Here is a 16,595-nt window from a genome sequence, read left to right on the forward strand (position 1 = left end):
GTAAATACACATTACAGTTCATTAATCCAAATTCTACAATACTTCTTTTTCCATTTGTTTATTTCCATAATATAATGATAACAGGAAGCCTGGTATCAAGAATTCTATCAGCAACATCGATACACAGCATAAACCCTTCGCCCTCGTGGTGGGATGCAGACAACCATGATGAGGAGAGCTAGAACAACAATTATCAGAAGTCCAGCAAGATCTAAGCCACCATCATCTGACTCTGCGCAGCACATCTTCCCCATTTCTGGCGCCTTTGCCTTCGCCTTGGATTTTCTTCTTGAGATCTTTCTGTCTAAGAAGAGAAAAAGGAAGGAGAAGGAGAATGGATATAATATAAGCTAATTATTGGAACCTCAGGCCAAGTTAAAACTTTGCATATTAGTTAGCACCTAACACGATAAAGAAATTGGTCATTATCTGGTCAAACAGACATTAATATAATAAGGAAGGTTGCAATATGTTAGTAATGTCATTATTAATAAGGAAAAGAACAAGGTGTGTTGTTGACTATCATAATAATTGATGAAGCATCACTGAATGCCACAGAGAGTAGTGCACATGTGGACACAAATTTCGAGTTTCCTGAAGATTCCATCAACTTTGAAACGTTCAAGAAAAGAAAAAAGATAAACAAATACTACACTGTTAGTAATCTGAGGTCGTGCATGTTCGAGTAGGTGCGTCAAAGGAAGCTAATTGGGACTTCCTCTTTTCTTTTCTTTTTCGTGTGCGTGCTTTGTACTTGATTGTTACAAGTAATTAAGCAGAAATTAGTTGCCCAACCTAATAAAATCTTGCGCCTGCTTATTTTAAATACAATGCTAAATTTGCCAATAATTTCCAAGTAAAATCCATGAACACACAAAGAAGCAAGAAAGAAGATGCAAAGAAACAAGAGGCAAGAATGCCAAGAAAAGGACTACCGAAAGCCTTTTACTGCAAACACAAAATAAAACAGATAATGATTCTATTTCTGTGACTACATTTTTTTCAACAAGAATAGCTAATCAACATTCTTGTTTTTCAGAAACTAAGCATCGGAGTACAAATCTTTTGCCCCAAGAAACTATGAAAAGAGAGGAAATTATAGAGAGCAGTACAAATCTTATCTAACAACGATATACGGCATAAACTCTAGGCTGTCTTTGGGGGATACAAACGGACATGACTACAAGAGCTATCAGAATCAATACAAGAAACCCTTTAAGATCCAAACCGCCATCATCATCCGACTCGGCACAGCATATCTTCCCCATTGCGGCCTCCTTGCTTTTAGCTTTTCTTGATTTATTTCTCTCACTGGAATTGGACGATGGGAACCCAATATTCGACTTGGTCTGAAATATATAATAGATCTCTTTCCAAAGTCAATGATCTGTTATTTATTATTATAATTTAACTCGATCAGGAGCCAACATACAACTTGCCATATAATCAAATGCAAAAAGAGGTCTGAGGTTTGACCCCAAATTTCATTTCATTTCTCAGCTTTGGTTTAGCCACTTCAAGGTCTAGTGCGAGTGTGAAGTTGGTGAACATATACTGTTGGCTTTAGACTTTGAAAATTACACAAGAAGATGATAACAGAAGCTATCATAAATTCGTTATCACAGGCTCCTTTTGTATATAACAGCAGTCCTGGCCCCCATTAATTTGAATCCCGTCCCCGTATAAACATTCTCTACTTATCCTTTTATTATTTTCTTTTCCTTTTACTTCCTTTTTTAAATTCTTTAGATTTAAAGTTTTTATTAATATACACCAAAGTGATGTACAAAATACATAAATCACTAGCAAAATGCATCCAGAAAAGCTATTGTCTCCTTTAGTTGGCTGTCCCTGTCTGTGTTTCACAGTGTGACGCTTCATTAAAACCTGATTCTATGTTCTAAGAAATGAAAATCTACAGCATTGATCAGGTATATTTCTGTAAGGATTTGAACAGATACGAAAGAAAACAGCAATTCAATTATAAGCATTCTCTGTGCTAGTTGACTTGTTCCTTGCCCTTCGACTTCAATTGTACTATATGCTCCCAGGGCAGAAAAGTGACATTGCAGTTAGTCAGACACCCCAAGAAAATGAGCAAAGCTAGGGTAATTTGGCTCCCATCCTACTTCCTCTCGAGTTTTCGAGTTGTTCAATCTCTTGCCTGAAGGATCACCGGTTCCTGCATCAACAAGAAATCCCTCACTCAAATTAAGAGGGCAATGAAAATAGAAATCTATCAGAGAAAGTTTTCTGAATTTTCAGAAAGGAGCTCACCAGTAAAGGCCTCAAACTTTTTACTAAATTTCCCACTTTTAGCAACCAAGTCCATCACTTCCTGCCTGGAGGAAAGTTGCAAGCGTGAGCACTTCAATTTATTGGACTATCACTAGTTTTCCTTACCAATCACTTGAAGACTAGACAATATCATAATTAACTAAATAAACCTGGATAATGGATGATTATCACAACCCAAAAAAATTCGCCCATGGAATTTCTTCTTCAAGATTGCAATGGAGAGAGAAGCTGCATCCTGTAAACCAAACTTTGATTTCATTATTTTACCCCAAAACAGGCTATTGTAACACAAAACACATATAGCCTGTGGGCATAGAAGAGAACTACCTTAGATAATGCATTTTATAGTATGATGAGCAAACATTACCAAGAATGAAACTTCTTTGTATTTATATAATGTAGAAAGCAAATAACTGGAAAAGAGCATACAAATAATTTTTGTACATAAAAGAATATTGACCACAATTCAGGATGCAGAAATTGTAGATTTAAGGAATTAGATAAACACCTCATAGTGTATAAGATTTAAGATGTGATCAGGACGAACTTCTACAATCCCCTTCTGCAACCAATAAACATGTGCACCTCTATCTGCTTTGTAGACCTAATTAAGGTTAAACACCTGACAACAAGGAAAATGCCTAGATTTTCCCTTACATATCAAAATGAAATCCTCATAATTAAACTCTAAAAAAGGATATGTAAAGTCCTGCCAATCTCAGTACACAGCCATCACTCTCCAGCACTACTTTTTCTGCCTTTAGAAGCACGTCTGTCCTCGGGCTTCGCCCAATTGGCACTACTGGAGAGTCCTGCAAAGAAGCACATGCAGTTTTTTATGTCGTATACAAATAATAACAGACTTGCAAGTAGGGTATTTTCTACAGCTGATGGTATATATTCACATGATGGCCCTTTTCTAAATGCAGTCCACAAAAAAAAAAACTCTTCTTAAGCCAAAAAGAGAGAGAACTTGGCAGTATCACCTCATCACAATCTCCGTTGTCATAGCAGTCATATGGTGCAGAGCTCGATGTAAATAAGAAAGAACCTTCTCCATTCCAGCTTAAAGCAGCTTCCCTGGTAATGATCCGAAGTAATAGCATAAATTTAGAACGCAAGGTTGTTATATTCAATGTATCATGTCAAAATTTCCCCCTCTCGTGTATGTGAGATTCAAATTGATATCCAATTACTTCAGCCCCTTGTCTACAACTACTTCAAGGTCAAATAGACAATCAAAATCATCATGAATTTGAATCCATAAAATTAAGCAGCATAACTATGTGCTCTATCATGAAATTACATCTTACTACAGCTATATCCATTTTAGAAGCAGCGATTCTCATGTTATTTACCTGACATCACCAGGGTAGTCAGATGTTCGCGAGGGAGGAGCACAGAATATGACATAAGGAAACTGATGAATTGGTTTAGTTCCCTTCAAAGATGGATTGATCCCTATTTTGATCAACTCGTCATGGTGATCTGTAGTCAATGTCTGCCCATAAACTTGACAACCAGGATGTTCCTGTTAAATGACTCAACCACATGAAGATATACTTTTAAAGCAACACCACTATCCCTTCGGACAAACTAACCCCAAAAGAAACCCACAATCCCCGGATAGTCTTAAACACTCCAAACAATGAATTTAAGAACTCAACTTTAATTAAGAGTTCTGAACCTAAAATTATAACAACCCATCGATAATATTTCCAAATTGAGCATAAGACTAATGAAGTAAACCAGAATTACATATAGGCATAAACATCAGTAACATACTTGACGCCATTTCTCAGCTACTAAACGGCCAAGAACACCAGGACCAACAATCAAAAGATCATTCTCTCCAACAAGACTAGAAGAAACAGCATCCAATTCCTCATTCGTTGCACCTTCAACAGCAACAACCAAACTAACTAAAATCACTCGATTAAGCACAAAGAAAACAAGTTAATTTAAAAGAGAAAAGTATTATACCCATTGTAGAAGAAGCAGAAACTTGAAAAGGGTTAGCCATAGATAAAGATAAGGACGACGGCAATGTTGGTTTGGTTTTGACAAGTGGATTATCAATGTTAGACAAAGAAAGTAATGGGAAAAAACGATTTGGAGTACGAGCAGAGAGTTTCAAGTAATGGTCAGCTACTACAGAACAAAGAGGCCTGAAAGATGGGCAAAAAATGGAACCCATAATGTGACATAGAGAATTGGGATGGGTGCGTGATTATTGGGTTTTTTTTTTCTTGAACCGGCTGATTTTTTATAAGATGGTATTTTTTTTCGTTTGTTGTCGCAGAGGATTTGTGGGGTAACCATGGAGATTTTAGAGAGAACCAATGGCTGTATTACAAGTGGCGTAATGGATGGAAAAATTGGACTTCCGCTTGAAAATGATTAGGCTGTTGACGCGGTATGTATCTGGATTGGGACTGGATATTTAATGGAAGATTAGGTAGCAGGAGGAGTAAGTTGGATGGACGCAGCTCCCATCCCATGTGCCGTTCAAATGCTTCAAGTATGATACTAATAATTACATTGAACAAGGACATAACCCAAATGGCAACACAAACACATATGGAAATAGCACATAATAAACTATAATCAATCACAAACCAATCCAAGTTTTCCGGCATACTTACATCACACACAATCCCTCGCTAAAAACCTTACCATAAACAGTAGCTAACCATATGGGTTTACAATGAGGGGTACCCACCACCAGACGCCTTACCCTGTGGTAGTTTCTCTTTACTCCTCTTTAATCCACAAAAAGAAGGGCCTGACAACTTTCCAAGTCCCAAGCTGTTTACTGAGGAAAAGCCCGTATCAAGCTTTTCTTTGTATAATTAAATTGCAAATGGGTTGGCCCAATTATACATTGCGCTTTGCCATTCAATTTCACATTTCAAATTAATTACACTATACATGTCCTATGATTTTACCTCAGTTTACTAACAATTGTAATGGGTTTGTGTATGAACAGCAACACTGAAATTTATCGTTGATAAGAATGGTTGGATTTTGGTGCCTACTTCTATCGCTTTATCATTACACTAAATTTTAAGGTTCACTTCTAAATTACCCATTAGTTCAATTTTCTTTTCTGTTTAATTGATTCTCACTTAATTTTAAATTAAAATTTGGAATATTATAGTTTTGGAGTAACTCTAGTACGTAATTTGTCGAACTTCCCTGCTAACTAATCTTAAACATGAAACCAAATTATTGGTAAGACAAATTGCATTATACTCTAAGATATTACCAACAACATCTTGTTAGTTTTTGGTTGTTTGTCCAAAGCTTGTTTAGCTTTAAGATATTCAGTTCAGATGCAGCTAATTATTCTTTTTTTTTATATATATATATTTTATTTGATTTAATTATAAAATAAAATATACTTCTGTAAATATTATCAAAACTTATTACACTTATTATATAATATAAAAATAAAAAAATAATATCGCGTTGAATGTATAAAAATGACAGATAATATAACTGTTTTTATTTAAAAAATAACATATTAATATGAAATAAAGAAAGTAATATAATATTTTTAAATAAAAAAATTAATTAAAAAATATATATCAACTCCATATGTCAAATATCAATAGAACAGTTAAACTTTTGTTGTAATGGTTAAAATTTGGTAAAGGGTGGCCTGTTATTTGGGTTGCATCTCTTTCACTAATTTCTCATTCATGTCCTAACTTAAACCACCAGCCACCTTACCTTAGTTTTCCATGAGTTAGTTTCCTGAAAAGGATGATTAATAATTTAATTTTAATACATGGACAGAGACACTTTCTTATAATCATTGTCTTTATTGCCCAAATTCCATGCCTCATTACATGTTCCTGACAGAAAAAAAACTTATAATCCCAATTCTTTTTTTGTTTTTGCTTTCTTAAATTTAATGGTAGCTGTTGTTTGATTGATAATTTACAAGGGTTTTTCTGGGCACATCTATAATTTTTCCATGCTTAAAAGATCCAATACATGCTGTCTGTCTCCTCTGTGTCTTGCACCTACTTGAGTTAATTATGCTTCCATCTATCATTTTTCCATGGAAAAGTAAAACACTTTAATTTTCTTATGCAAGTCTTAATTATAACATCCTTAAAGTTTCATAATATCCAACACTGGAGGTCCATTCCAAATTCTCACCAATATGTACCGTTTATTCCATATTAACACTTTTTAAATAGAATAATAATAATTATTTTTCACTTTAATATATCTAATACAATATTAATTTTTAAATTTTATTATTCTATTAATATATACATATATATAAATTTTACAATATTTATAAAAATTAATTTTATCTAATTTAACCATTTTTTAATTAAACTTATTAAATATTTTTTAACCTAAATAAACTACTAAAAAAATAACTAGTATAAAATGAAAAAAATAATATTCAAAGTTGCCCTTTTTAATAAAATAAAAAATGCAACTTAACGTTGCTTAGATTATATTAAAGGAAATATAATAACGGATCTCAACATAAGGCTTTTGGTGCAATAAATAATAAAAGTTGGTCCAAATCTCAAAATCTTTGCAAAACCATACACCAATCCCCATTTCTTACAAAATTCAATGATGAAACTATATTATATATCCAACTACTCAATTATACATTTCCAACGACACTAGACTTTATTCATTACCAAACATAATAAAATTACTATTCAATACAATTACAATCTTTCAAGTCTTTTTATTTATAAAAGGATTCTTATCATATTTTATGAAATAATATTAAAATATTATATAAATTTTTTGCAATATCTTAGATTTTTTAAATTTCTTGGAAATGCTAATAAAAAGTAACTAATATAATTTTTAATATTTTAATATCTTTTATGGGTTTAGGAAATAATTATAAAATACGACTAATATAATTTATAACATCTTAAGATTATGTAGTTAAAATAAAATAAATTATTTATAACAATTACACATTAGCCATCAACAATTTTAATATTAATAAAATAATTATAACAATCACATCGACATTTCTTGACATGTGGCAATAATTATATTAATTCTTTTTTTTTTTTTTCTCCTAAGATTTACACCTTATTATTTCTATATAGGAATTGTTTTGTTTAAAAAATTTACTAAATTGAAATTATTAAATTGTGAATATAAATATGTTGTTTGAGAAAAATCTAGAATGTCAATTTTAAAGCATTTTTGAGATCTTTTGTTAATTTTATTTATTATTATTTAAGTAATTATAGAGAAATTTTAAATAACTCATTATTAAAATTTAAAAATTCATGCTTAAGATATGAATTCAGATTTAAAATCCTAGATATAAGGATTTCAGCAATTCAATGAAATAAATAGTACGATAGAATTACAAAACATATAAAATATAATTTATAATTCAAAAATATAACTTTCAAAAATAAATATTAATAAATACATATCTATAAATTCTTGTTACTTCGAGCAAAAAAAATCTAATTCTATAAAATTTAATGTTAAAAAAAAATATTTAACCTCGCAATGATATTGTGTTGGTTGACATTCAATAAAAAAATAAAACCAACAATAATTTTAATGAATATGAATTTTTTTTAGCAGAAAATAAAAATTAATTAAAATTGGAGTTTAGATTAATAAAATATCAAAATAAACAGTATAAAAATTACATATCATTAGTATATATATTAAAATTAGTTATGCTTATGTGTATTTAAGTCCTATTTAAAAAGAAAATTAAAAGTTTCTTTTGCTAATTTTTGTTTCCTCCAAAGAGAAAATAAGAAAAGAAAATATTATTTTATATTTAGTTACCATTTTTCAATCATTCCCTTCAGCTCACGAGCACATAGTTCCCAAGCTTAAAAATCATAATTTACAAGAAAAAATAGAAATCTCAGACAAGAATTCTTTTTTATATCCACATGGCGCGCTCTGATTGAACAACAGTCTCGTCAGGTAGGAATACAGCGGCTTCGTTTCTTCAAAATCATTACACTGCCTTCAACAATCCGGTCCAATATGGCGTCGCCACCTCAAAAAAAAGAGTCGTGAATATGGACTATTTACGACGTTACCGACGTGGCATACGGTGATTGGACAATCCATGTGAATTAGAATAGAAGTTTCTGCACTATATAGAATCACCTGAAAAAAATAATTGTGCTTTTGTATACTGTGAAATCTGTACACCATTTGTATATGCTCTCATCTTTCTCTATTATACTGTGAAGAGAGTCAAAAAAACAGAAAGATCAGAGACCCACTTCACAAAGTAGAAAAAACAACAGATCCCACTCTCTCTCTATAAACATTCTCTTTCTATAGTTTCTTTTTCAAGTGTTGTCTTTGGTTAATATTTCACTAATTAAAAAAAGAACTGCACAAAAAGAAAAGATAGTGTTTTTTTTAGTTATCTATACTGTATGTTTGTGGATTTGCTTTTCTTTAGATTTTTATTTTTAGTATAGTGTGTATAGTGATTTCAAGCTCTTTTTTTTTTTTTTTGACTGGCCAGCTTCAAAATCATTAGTTAGCTTTCCTTTTGTCTTCAAAAAGCTCCTCTTTTCCTTCAATTAGTGTGTGCAGCTGCCTTCATTCTTCTTCTTCTTCTTCTTCTTCTTTCTCTAATTAATCACATCTTTTGTATTAGGGTTTTGACTTTGTTATTGGAAAAAAATGTGGGTAAGTGTTGGAATTGGAATGTAATGAGAAATGAGAAATGGGTTGTGTGTTCGGGAAACAGGTAACTCCGAAAAAGGCGGAAGCCTTGGGGGCTGAGAGAGATGGGAGGAGAAGAGAGAGAGAGGAAGTTAGGGTTTCAAGACTAGAAGAGGAAAGTGGTGGTGAGGTTATTAGAAATGGAGGACATAATGGGAAACAGAAAAATGAAGGGGAAGTAGTAGTAGTAGTAGAAGAGGAGGAAGAAGAAGCTGGGACTGGGCGGGTAAGGCCTTCTAGAAATGAGAGAAGAAGGACCTCAAGATCAAATCCTAGGTTAAGTAATCCTCCCAAGCATGTACAAGGCGAACAGGTTGCAGCTGGATGGCCTTCTTGGCTCTCTGCTGTTGCTGGTGAAGCTATCAATGGATGGACTCCGCGACGTGCTGATACTTTTGAGAAGCTTGATAAGGTAAAACAATAAGTTTTGCATTTAGAGAATCAAATGAAGATTTTTTTTTTTTCGCTCCCCTTTTATTGAGTGCATGAGGTTTAAATAGGAAATATAAGTAGGTTTAGGATAGTGCTTTGTCTCATTTTCTAGCTTACATTGTGTGCTATTGTTTTTGGTGTTATCAGATTGGGCAGGGTACATATAGTAATGTATACAAAGCTAGGGATACTTTGACAGGAAAAATTGTGGCATTAAAGAAGGTTAGGTTTGATAATTTGGAGCCCGAGAGTGTAAAGTTCATGGCTAGGGAAATTTTGATTTTGCGCCGTTTGGATCATCCCAATGTTGTCAAGCTGGAAGGTTTGGTGACTTCAAGGATGTCTTGTAGTTTGTATCTTGTTTTTGAATACATGGAGCATGATTTGGCTGGACTTGCAGCAAGCCCGAACATCAAGTTCACAGAGCCTCAGGTAATAAAGTTGTTATCCTGTTAGTTATTTTGGTGAGTGTATGTACATGCCCCTTATCTAATATTTAAGAACATGGCAGGTCAAGTGTTATATGCACCAGTTATTATCTGGCCTTGAACACTGTCATAACCGCCATGTGCTGCATCGTGATATTAAGGGGTCGAATCTTCTTATTGGCAATGATGGAATCCTTAGAATTGCTGACTTTGGCTTGGCTTCATTTTTTGATCCTAATCACAAGCAACCTATGACTAGTAGGGTAGTTACCTTATGGTATCGACCCCCAGAGCTGCTTCTTGGGGCCACTGACTATAGTGTGGGTGTGGACCTCTGGAGTGCTGGTTGCATTCTTGCTGAGCTATTGGCAGGGAAGCCTATCATGCCTGGTCGTACTGAGGTAACTTCTAAGTTTTTTATTTAGTCAGTTTCATCTACCACAGTAATTTTACTTCATTAAGTATTGCTCGAGTTTGGTTCATTTGGGTTGCAAGTTGCAAATTGTTTGTATCACCAAGTTAAATGCATATACCAAATGTCTGAATATTTATGTAGATTGAAATTTAACTATGCAGCAAAAAAACATGCCCAGCAGTTAATTGGATATATCATTATCCTAAATTAAGGTCTTGTCTAGGAAGAATAGTGCATAGATGGAGGTTATATCAGGTTACATTAAAGCGCACCCCTACAGGAACTATACCTATATTTGCTTTCATTTAAATCAGCTGTAAGTCTCTGGTAATAGTTAGTTTGGCTTAAAAGGCAGGGATTGATTTGTTATGTCCATTTTAATTGGTCTTTTGTATACAAGGGCTAACTAGATAAATATGATAAAATTTTCTTTTGATGCTAGCACTTATCTTATTTTGTAGGTGGAACAACTACACAAGATATTTAAACTATGTGGTTCTCCTTCGGAAGAGTATTGGAAAAAGTCAAAGCTACCACATGCAACCATATTTAAGCCCCAACAATCATATAAGCGATGTATATCAGAGACTTTTAAAGACTTTCCACCGTCGTCTCTGCCACTAATTGAAACACTTCTTGCAATTGACCCAGCTGAACGTCAAACTGCTACTACTGCCCTGAAGAGTGAAGTGAGTTTCTTTTTAATTGTCATTCATTTTGTTATATTCTCTTCTGATGGATATGGGACAGGGAATGCTCACTAAAAGAATGTTCATCTCTTGCTGAAATTTGCACTAGGACATCTTGTGCTAAGGCTATATAGAGTGTATTATTTCTCAATATTGTTTCTAGCCTCTTTGCTATTCTTAAAATTTTTACTAAGGGCACTGATTTTGACATAAGCATGTGAATTGAGGAGAATTTTGGCTGTCCAGTCGCTCTCTGGGTATGACCTTCTCAATGCATTACTCTTAATGCATGAAATATGTGAGGTTAACCATTCTATATGATTCCTCATTAATCTAAGCTGTACCAGCCTAAAGCAGTGTAGTTACTATATTCAATTTTTTTTAATCATTGTACTAATGATTCAGTCAGAATCATATTGATCGGGAAGTCACTTGAAGTGCTGCAAATACTTGTCACTGCAAGTATTTGTCTAAGTTTAAGAAATAGAATGTTTTATTGGACATTTATTGGCATTTTTGTGTTTGGATAATTTGCTATGAAGATCAGATCACAACAACCAAAATCTATGTTCTTTGCAAGCAAGTGGATATCAACATTGTTTAAGATTGGATAACTAAGCAATGGAGTACGAGTCTCATGTTTAACCATGATATTTCGAACTCATATAGGACCTTTAATCAGCTTTTTGACTAACCATGATGTCTTTATTTGTAGTTCTTATGAGCCTTACTGGATTCCTTGCATGGATGATTCCTACTGTTTGTGGAACCCTTTTTGATACATTTGAATCTCATGTGGTTTTCTATTTTGTTGGATAATAGTCATTGTGATTGATGGTTCTTTTGTTCCGCAGTTCTTTACCACCAAGCCTTATGCTTGTGAGCCTTCTAGTCTTCCAAAATATCCTCCGAGCAAGGAGATGGATGCTAAATTACGTGATGAAGAAGCTAGAAGGTGGGTGGCTAGAACCTTCAAGCCCTTATTGTATTTGTATCACCTAAGCTACTTTCTACATATTCATAGCTTTGAACATGACTAATTTCTTATCACACTAATCCAAGTAAAAAACAAATTACTGAGACGTGTTACATAACCTTTTTGTGTTGCGACAAGCTTAAAGTTGATAATAGATAATTACTTTGTCATACTTAACGGACTTCTCACCTCTTTCTTCGTGAAAGACAAAAAGCTTGCACAAGCTTTCAAATTGAACTTCTTTTCCATTTTCCGTTAGTGTTTGACTTTAACCTCTCTTTTCCTCTCTTTCTCTCTATGTCTAAACATAAGCTGTAACAATCTTGATCACTGCAGATTGAGAGCTGCCGGAAAGGCAAATATTGATGGTGTGAAGAAGTCACGTCCGCGTGATCGACCTGTAAGGGCAGTTCCAGCTCCAGAAGCCAATGCTGAGCTTCAAGCCAATCTTGATGTATGTCAGATAAGCTTCTTCACAAATCTTTCTTGCACTTACGTTGTTTTCACTAAATAGATATGAAACAGACAGCTTGTAACGAGATTTATTCTTCAGAGTACAAGGATAGGTGTCAGGATTATAAAGAGGTTAGGTTCTTCAGGCATAGAGGGACAATCACTTAAAAGTGTCTCAAAACAAGGTAGATCGAGAATAAGTTAATAACAATAGACAGGCTAAATGGTTCTGAATCAGCCAGGTGGCCCAGTTGAGCAGTTTGTCAAAATCTCTTGATTTTTCAAAAGAATCTTTCTAACCATTATATATTCAAGAACCTTGGTAAATAGTATTCTTAAAGTTTGCATGTAATTTGGTGATATAAACTTAGCTTATGCATTCTGGTTCAATTTCAAGGTGTTAGTATGGATGGCATTTTTTAAGATGACTGGGCAATCTGTCTTTGGTTGGTTTCAAAAGTTCTTGTGGAATGTATATACATTAGAGTTTAGAATTTAGGGTCTCTAACTACATAACATCTACTCTTAACATAGGAAGATGATTGATGACTGAAAGAAAATAAATAATGCTAGTGTGGTCCCTGGAACTGGATGTCTGAATTGGTCTTAGGCATGGTTTGTACAAAGACTGGAAAATGAATTGTTGATAGCATGGAGTATATCTTAGACTTTTGTGCTTAGATCTTATAGCCTTGTTATAATCTCTCGAAACTCCTAACTTTTACAAATACTTGAACTGGGTTTAGATTCTAATCAGATGCATATTTGGGTATAATCTGCTTGTAATTATTAGCCTGCAGAGTTGAACACAAGACCTTCATCAGCCAACAGATAGACCCTTACTTGCCTGCTCTAAGACAGTAATAATGTCAATGCTCTTGATGTTTCTGGCTTTGCCCTTTATGATCCTTGTAGCTACAAGCTTAGACTGGTGGTGTCACTTCAAGATATGGTAATTAATGCTTTTTTTTTTTTCCCCATTATTTCCTTAAACAGAGGCGGAGGTTAATAACACATGCAAATGCAAAGAGCAAGAGCGAGAAATTTCCTCCCCCACACCAAGATGGAACACTTGGTTATCCTCTGGGATCTTCTCATCATATTGATCCAGTCTTTGATCCCCCAGACGTCCCCTTCAGTTCCACAAACTTCTCATATTCAAAAGCACATATTCAGACTTGGTCAGGCCCATTGATGGACCCTGCTGCAGTTGGTGCCCCAAGGAGAAAAAAACAGAAAGATAAGAATGTTCGGGTAAGAGAAAAGGAAGGCGTGTAATACAATTCCTGTTTATAGGTGAGACCATTCATGAGGCTGCAAAAGCTGCAAATCCAGCCTTTCATGTATGCATTCTGGGAAAGCCAGTCAATTGCAAGCAGAGGTAAAAATATCTTTATATTCATTCTTCTGATCCATTGTTCTATTATTTTGTGTTGTGAGAAGTTTCTGTAATGCTGTACATGTTCTTCGGTTTTCTTGTGGAAAACTGTATTAGATTAGTGGAAAAATTAATAAACTTGTATTTGGAACCCACTTTTTTTTTTTTTCAGGCATTTGTTCTGATTTTTGCTAGTTCATGAAGGATACTTATATATTTTAGTTCGATTACTGTTTGGGGTATTTCTCAGAGTCGCCAGGTCTATATTCCCACATATATGTATTCTAGTTCATTGATATACTAAGTACTGTATCTTAATTAATAATGAAAAAGGTGATTATAAAAACAAATTTGCATGGACACCATTATTGCATGAGCTTTGAATGCGTTCGTTTATTCAACATGTTCTCTTCCTTGCTGGTCGGGGTTAAGACAACCTGTTACGTAGTTTTAAAACGTTTGGCATAATTATGACTTGATAGCTTATATTCTGTTCTCTGTTGCACTTTTGTTCTTTGGTCAAAAGATAGATTATTTACCCTAAGAATGATTGTGCAAGACCACTTTAGAAAGCTTATATTTGAAGGCATACTAGAATTTGCTGAGACTGGAAACTGATATATGAATGTAATTAGAGTGTCACAGTTTTAAAATCAAAACAGTAACAGCATCTGCGTGGATGCATCTAACAAATCTTTGCTGCTGTTTTAGCAGCAGTTTGCTCTAAGTTGTCATTTGGATGATCGAAATGGTAAAATCATAAGGGCAACTCTTGTTAATTCAGCTGAGAATTAGACTGCGCGTCATTCAGTACGAATGGCATATATTGGGCTCACCTTGGTTATGGATTTAAACCAACAATTTGATGATAATGTAACATTTCTTCCAACAGCTCTAGTCCAATAGGTAGCAGAAAGGGGTAGGTGCAGGTGGGTTTTGAGAGGCATATTTAGCAGCTACGACTGGGAAGAATTTGCTTCACCTTTTCATTCCCATGACCTACTTCTGGAAGTAGGTGGGCATGTGTTCAACTTCAAGAACCTATTTACATGTATGATCGACTTCGCCGGAGCCTAAAATCACAAACACCAGAACTATAAAGCTGCGTTTCCCTGAACTTCTAGAATTTATTGCCTCTTTTCCTAGCAATATTTGTACATTTACATTCCAAAGAGTGCTTCCATACCTTTCAAGGAAGCACTTGAGACTGCTGAATGAGACCCCCGGGCCCTGGAGGACCCTTACCTAGGCCTGGACCTGGCTGGGGTCCTGCTCCTGATTTTTCTGGCGGTTGCTTTGGTCGCTTGTGCGATGCTGCATCGTCTTGGTTGGTAAAAATAGTTTCTTCAATTATATGCCGTTTCTCCATATAAATTTGTACATTCCACATCACCCAATAAGAGTACTTCTATGTATAAAGGCATTAAAGCATTCTTTCTCAGTAGGGATTGCACTGTCCTATTCGACTCTAATAAGATGGATTTAAGGAGTATATAATCGAATTAGGGTCGGTTTGGGAAACATAAATTTTAAGGTTAAGTTTTCAAACATTTGAGATGAATTCAAATAATTATATTTTAAATGAGTTCAAATTTAGGTACCTCCGATTGGAAAGATGATCAAATGTGCACATAGGGCACAAAATATTGGCGACCAGAGTATCTGAGGTTTTAATCTGAGTGCATATTTAGCATGCTAGTATTTAACTGTTACCATCATTTTGTTTTCCAGCTTTTACATGCTATGCTGTTGCTGGCTGTTGCAAGATTGCTTCGGTGGTCCTCCTGGTGGCCGACCAACAACTCCATTGGAGCCACCTGCGCCTCCTCCCCCTGCTCCTCTAGGACCTCCTGACAGCCCACCAGGACCCCCTCCTCTTCCTTAATCCCCTGATCCCAAATAATTATTAGGATCTGCTTTCATAAGACTACTCCTGGGATAGTAGTCTCTGCCTATGAACTATCAGTGTAGGCAAATATACAATTCGCTTACCAAACAACTCGAGTATCGGGCTCTAATATATTTACATTCTTCACTAATTCAAGCAACACAAATACCCATTTCTATTGTTGCCACCATTTTATATGTTCATAAAGTTTGGGTGGTTGTTACTATTATTAGACGCTGTTTTTTAAGCACAATGCAATGATTCACCGCCACCTAAGATTATAATGAAAATACTCTAAAACAAGTTCCAACACAGCACATGTGGATGATAGATATTTGGAATATTCCATAATAAGTAGTGATATATTGATAGTAGTAGCAGAATCATCTTTATTACAAAGGAACTAAAATAAGTAGTTATTTTTATTAATTTATATCATTAAATATAAGTATTAATAAAATAAATTATATAATAAATAGTCATTTAACATTGTAATAACAATTGTTAATAAAATTTTATTAAATAGTTTAATTTATCAACCATTAGTTATCAGCTACACTGATTAGTCGAATCAAATAGACCCTAACTCACGATTTTCAAAAGAATAAAATAATATGCTCTGTTTCGCTTTATTAGAAAATAACTTTTCATAACGGGCTTTCCTCTTAATTCAAGCAAGTCTTATTTATCAAAAAATACAATTTATACGTTTATTCAAATCTTTATTTAAAGTATTAACTTAGACATAAAGTGATTTTTCAGGTATTACAACTTGACACTCTAACTTATCTTACTACAAATATCTAAAAAATCAGTTTATATAGTTGTCGATCTAATCAAGTAGCAAGTATTATTATAATTGTATTAGGAAAAGTATATTGCCCTTAACAGTATCTTCTCATTCTTATAGTAGTAATT

General features: G+C 34.1%; 2 protein-coding genes across 3 annotated transcripts; one reads left to right on the forward strand and one right to left on the reverse strand.

Moving 5' to 3' along the window:
• Positions 1-1,811: 1,811 nt before the first annotated feature.
• LOC8262388 lies at positions 1,812-4,741 on the reverse strand. 2 transcript variants are annotated; one of them, XM_015717830.3, is made up of 9 exons: positions 4,282-4,714; positions 4,084-4,196; positions 3,657-3,829; positions 3,285-3,378; positions 3,000-3,110; positions 2,807-2,896; positions 2,448-2,533; positions 2,278-2,342; positions 1,812-2,182 (listed from the first exon to the last, which is right to left on the reverse strand). In XM_015717830.3, the coding sequence occupies exons 1-9, from the start codon at positions 4,493-4,495 to the stop codon at positions 2,073-2,075; spliced, it is 1,056 nt and encodes a 351-aa protein (XP_015573316.1). In that variant the 5' UTR covers positions 4,496-4,714; the 3' UTR covers positions 1,812-2,072. The 2 variants fall into 2 exon arrangements, 1 of the variants encoding a protein (XP_015573316.1); XR_007217315.1 differs by having other exon boundaries at positions 2,035-2,182; positions 2,278-2,338; positions 4,282-4,741.
• Positions 4,742-8,518: 3,777 nt separating this feature from the next.
• LOC8262387 (probable serine/threonine-protein kinase At1g54610) lies at positions 8,519-14,031 on the forward strand. The gene is made up of 7 exons (XM_048379128.1): positions 8,519-9,430; positions 9,598-9,882; positions 9,962-10,279; positions 10,755-10,982; positions 11,837-11,937; positions 12,295-12,412; positions 13,408-14,031. The coding sequence occupies exons 1-7, from the start codon at positions 9,020-9,022 to the stop codon at positions 13,687-13,689; spliced, it is 1,743 nt and encodes a 580-aa protein (XP_048235085.1). The 5' UTR covers positions 8,519-9,019; the 3' UTR covers positions 13,690-14,031.
• Positions 14,032-16,595: the final 2,564 nt, after the last annotated feature.

Source organism: Ricinus communis, chromosome 9, assembly GCF_019578655.1.
Source record: "Ricinus communis isolate WT05 ecotype wild-type chromosome 9, ASM1957865v1, whole genome shotgun sequence".
Classification (NCBI taxonomy): domain Eukaryota; kingdom Viridiplantae; phylum Streptophyta; class Magnoliopsida; order Malpighiales; family Euphorbiaceae; genus Ricinus; species Ricinus communis.